At 34.8% G+C, this 5,048-nt stretch overlaps 1 protein-coding gene across 1 annotated transcript; it reads right to left on the reverse strand.

Annotated features, from left to right (window-relative positions):
• Positions 1-214: 214 nt before the first annotated feature.
• Positions 215-3,972, reverse strand: LOC120291860 (alcohol-forming fatty acyl-CoA reductase-like). Its single transcript, XM_039309617.1, has 5 exons — positions 3,830-3,972; positions 1,933-2,014; positions 1,414-1,680; positions 733-860; positions 215-374 (listed from the first exon to the last, which is right to left on the reverse strand). The coding sequence occupies exons 1-5, from the start codon at positions 3,970-3,972 to the stop codon at positions 215-217; spliced, it is 780 nt and encodes a 259-aa protein (XP_039165551.1).
• Between the last annotated feature and the right edge of the window lie 1,076 nt (positions 3,973-5,048).

The following is a 5,048-nucleotide window of genomic DNA, read 5'->3' on the forward strand; positions in this document are numbered from 1 at the left end:
CTGGATATGGACATCATCTTTAACTATACGTTTAAACTTTGAAGTTTATTTCTTCTTCAACAGGATTGGCACTTCAATCCATGACAACAGAAATAACAACAGATGCGTGTGTTACACCCCCGTGAGTTATTTTCATACATAATAGAAGAGAACACACGCATTTCATAATGTTAAATATTACATGTCCCAAACAACATATTAATTGCATCATTGCTCACTTGCGATTGAAGGCATCGACCAGTCCAGGGAAATGAATTCTCTTGAAATAGTCCTCCCAATCGATACATCTCGGATCAAAGTAGAGTACCCTTTCCAAGTTTACTCCATTGTCAGATATCGTGGCTCTCAAAGCTTCCGTATTTGTGTCATCAAAGCTGGGTCAAAAAAAAAAAAAAAACTAGAATAAGATATTATAAAATTTTGTAAATAACAACAATTGTTTTAAAAATTTAAGCTAACAGATGAAGTGTGGTAATATTTAAACCATTTTAATACTCCTCACACGTTTATATTGGACTTTAACATTAAGATTGTGGTGTAAAAATATATAAATGGGAAAGTATATATGAACCTTGAAAGACTTAAGACATTTACCTTGATGTCGGAAATTTTATAAGATCATAACTATTTATTCTAAATGGTTAAGCCAAAAGGTGACTACATGTTTTAACGGCAACAAGGTGATTGATTAGTGTACTCTGCATGCAAGCTGGTCAATGCATTGAAGCTTACATGCCCATGAAGAAGGTATAAGGTTCATAGAGTTCTGCCAATCGCACAGCAGCGTTGACCTTTTTGTGCAGATCAGCATGCAGGCCTGGGAGACGCCCGCCAAACATGGAGCTAGCTACTTTCAGCACCTTCATCCAAGACAATACAAAATAAGAAATCGAAATAACATTGAGTAGCTACTTTTAGATGCTTGTCCCTTTTTAAAATATATATTTTGGAGTACGCATGTCGATTGATTTGTATGTTGTAACTCTTACTACTTAGGGCCCCACTGTTTTCAATTTATCAACAAAGAATCTATGCATTAACGTTTTCACGATAATTAAAAAAAAATTATTCAAACTTTATATTTGTTATAATACATAATGTCTGTTTTGAAAAGTTTCAACTATTTCCCATTTAATGAAAGTAAAATAATAAGAGCTGTAAATCTTGAGAACATATTAAAAGATATTCTCGCTTGAAACAAACCAGCTGATTATTTTGGGGATATGTTTGTTCATTAATTTGTCACTTATATCATAAAAGAACGAAATATGTAGACTTAACTATGTAAAATTATTATAAGATAAAGACTTTCAGATATTTGGGTAATATTCAATTTTCTACGTGTTTTAAAATTATTGCATTAACTTTCCGTGACAAAATTGATCTTCACTTTTTAAGCCATTTGGGACTGACCTTCGTTAAGAGAATGTAACGTCTCAAGTGCTTGCGGAAGCTGGCCATGCTTTCCATATTTCTAAGCTTATGAACTTGGACCGGCTCCCCATTCTCGTCGATCCAAGGGCTATCCTTGAAGTAACTCCATGCGATGTCTGTAATATCTGAATCGGTCAAAGGATGCCTCCTGGAGGAACCCACTTGGTAAATCTTGTTTGAATTAGGCTTATTAGCATGCACCGCTATGGCCACGATCGTAGCATTTACCATCATATTTACTGGTATCTGCACAAGATGAAATTCCATATTGATGTCGAAATTCGTCGAACATATTTATATATGAACAATTCTATCTATTTACATGCAATTTGCACAATATAGTGGTGGTTGGTATCAATAACTATCATTATTTTCCGATTAATTTTCACATACCAATTCATACAAGGGGGAGTACATAATCAATTATTTACTGCTAATGCAACATTTGGGATGCATATATTCCTGGCATTTTGATGGCGGTTAATGCTCGGCTATTACCGTGTCGATTATTGTACCAGGATTGCCCAGGAAGAATTTCAGTCTTCCTCTACCATAATTGATGGCAATGCTGTCGATTGTTCTGCATCATCATATGTGCCGAAGAAATAAAAAGTAAATGAGAAAAAGCCTCGCTTGTTAAGCAACAAAATACTTGATTAACAAGATACGTACCGCGGTTACTTGTTAACAACTAAGGTCTTACTTTATAATTGATCAAATAAAAACCCAAGTTTAAGCAGCAAAAGATGTGCCCGTTCGTGCGTTCTTACCAACTTCCTCTACTCTCTTGATGAAGATTACTCTAAATGAGACGTTGATCTTTGAAATTCTCCTTTTAACCTCAAAATGGAGTTGATTTCCTAAAAAAGATAGTGCATCCATTTGTTGATGCGCTTGTTCAAGACTAAATGATTTATTGGGAAAAAGACATCACAAGTGTCATAACTTTAATATGACGCTCATTTTGGTATCATAAGTTTTCAATCGATCACCTGAATGACATAACTTTTGAAAAACATTCACTTGAGTGGCATTGGCAATTTTCCTAACTGGAAAATCCAATGTTGCATAAAAACTTATAGCACTTGAAGCAAATATCTTCTAAAAGTTATGATACTCAAGTAATCATGAAAGAATTATGTTATTCAAGTGATCGATTAAAAGTTATAACACAAAGTGAGCATGTAAGAAAGTTATGCTATTTGTGATGTTCTTGTCCCACGATTTCTCAATGACCGTGTATTGCTAACTAGCAATTGGAATAACAAAATAGAGGCACGGTTTCTTAGTTTTCTTGTCAAGTAATAGCTTGCATTTTGCAAAGAGACAATAAGTAATATCATGAATAGTCTCTTAACTTTTATTCGATGCATTATCCATGAACTTTCTTTTTAATTCACCTTAGTTACTAAGTTGCATCCAACATCTAACAATTCAGGGATGACAATGATATCACTTTCAAGACACGATGTCACGAGTAATACTAGAGATCTAAAGTGAGTGATATTGAGAAAATTATACCAACTATGAGTGTATTATTATACTTGGAAGTTATTGCTACAATACGAGTTTGATTTGCAGTATTCTTAAATATTAAACTACGCTTTCATTCCACAGCTCGATTGTCGGATCTCGTTATGAGAGAGAGATCATTCCACAACTCAATTGTCGGATCTCGTTAAGAGAGAGAGAGAGAGAGAGAGAGAGAGATTTTAAAGGATAACCTGAAAGAAGAATCCTCAATCCAACCGGCAAAAGGTTCTCCATAAATGCTTGTTATGATTGTGGGTCTTATAAAAGCAAGTGGTATATTTTGGTTGCAATGATGCCACAATATCATTTCCCCCACCGCCTTCGTCAAAGCGTACGTGTTTGGCCAACCATGGAGCCTTGCCCTGCGAATTAATTATATCGAAATCATGGATACTGGTCTATATACTATTATCTAAGTATATGATTGGATTGATTGATCAATCATATTTTTTAACTACTTAATTCATGTTTTGATTGTTGCTGCTATCATCACATCCTTGGTTTAAAGTACCTCACCAAGAGTTTACTTGTTAAAATTCACTTAAAGTACAATCAAAAACATTTTTCAACAGCCCAAACTTTCATGAAAAGGGTATCGATATGATACAATCAACTTTCGAGATGAACATTTGGTAAGCCAAGTTTGAGGTGACAGACATTTCTTCTTCTTCTTCTTCTTATCTATCCTACTCTAACTATGTTTCTCTCAAATTTGTATTCTGCCTCTTTGTAGAGCATGGTTATCAAACCAAGTGGTAGTCTAACTTGTAGCTCAAAGTTTAACACCCACTATTAAAGATGTTATTTCCAATTAACTTCATCATCAATTCCATTGATTGCAATCAATTAATAACAGGCAAACCTTTGCAGGCCCAAATTCTTTAAAGCAATGGTGATTTCTCTTTCTGAAGCATTCTTTTCTCGAAGTTCAATCATTAATTCTTCAACCAGAAGCTTCTCTTCATTCATGTCTAATACTCCTGACCCGTTGAGTGTCTCACCCATGTTAAATGTCTTTTCTTGTATAATTCCGGTCATATTGCAACATACATATGCTGAAAATAAACGATTCTTTAAGATACACTGTCAGTGTAAAGTACTTTTGGAAAAAAAAAAAAAAAAGAAATCTGTTACCTGCTAATGGAATAAACTTAGTTGCTAAAATATGAAAAGGGAATACGTGTAAGCATTTGAGCTTATCATGTATAAGGGTTTCTTTTGCACCGTCAGTGTATAAAAACAAAACCGGAAGAAAGATAACGAATCATGGTGTTTCGGTTCTACATATCCCGCTTTCCTGGATAAACATGGACTATAATTGACGACAACCAGAAATAGTGATTAAATGTTTCCTCCCATTGGCGATTGTATGTAATATTTATCCATCGAGCTTCATTATTGAAATTTTTCTTTAATTTGATGTATACTAAAGCAAAATGATAATGATGCTGCTGCTGCTGATGATGATAATTTGATTTGGCGTTCTCAATGACGTGCGGTAGAGAGCTGAGTTGCAGTATCAAGAAGGACCCCAATCGACAATCACAAACCAGTTGATATGTGGAGTAGCATCTTTATGTTGGCACATCTTACAGCAAATTCAGCAACATGCTTCGCTCCAAATGCATTGACAGCTAGTGCAATGTCATATCTGCGGGAAAAAAATGGCAGTAAACACAACATAGCATGAAGAAAAAGAAACGAACCATTTGAATTATTATAAGTTGAGCGGCAAAGGCAAAATTATCGCTGTGTACCTTTCGTCAAATTTTGTAGTTGCGGCGGAGTTAACGATTATGTCTATTTCTCTCCACATCTCCGACCTCAAATCAAAATTACGTACTCCCAAGTTCTCGCAAGAAACGTCACCAGGAATTGGAGACAATTTCTCCACAATTGAATTGAAATTCTCTGCCCATTTTTCCCTCAAAACATCGAATAACTTCTTCTGTAGGAGCTGTTCGCGATGTGCTCAATATATAAGACCTCATCTAGAACATATGTATAATATGCAAAATACTCTTCATAAAATTCAAAAGGTAGTAAGAGCATGAAGTTGTGTCTCAGGATATAATACGCAT

Source organism: Eucalyptus grandis, chromosome 3 (genome assembly GCF_016545825.1).
Source record: "Eucalyptus grandis isolate ANBG69807.140 chromosome 3, ASM1654582v1, whole genome shotgun sequence".
Lineage (NCBI taxonomy): Eukaryota > Viridiplantae > Streptophyta > Magnoliopsida > Myrtales > Myrtaceae > Eucalyptus > Eucalyptus grandis.

Excerpts from the sequence above, each read along its gene's own strand:
- LOC120291860 (XM_039309617.1), bottom strand. The coding sequence starts at position 3,972 with ATGGGTGAGACACTCAACGGGTCAGGAGTATTAGACATGAATGAAGAG. Across the intron at positions 2,015-3,829 it reads AAGAATTTGGGCCTGCAAAG|AACAATCGACAGCATTGCCA; the intron begins GTTTGCCTGTTA and ends ATGATGATGCAG. Across the intron at positions 861-1,413 it reads GTTACATTCTCTTAACGAAG|GTGCTGAAAGTAGCTAGCTC; the intron begins GTCAGTCCCAAA and ends TCTTGGATGAAG.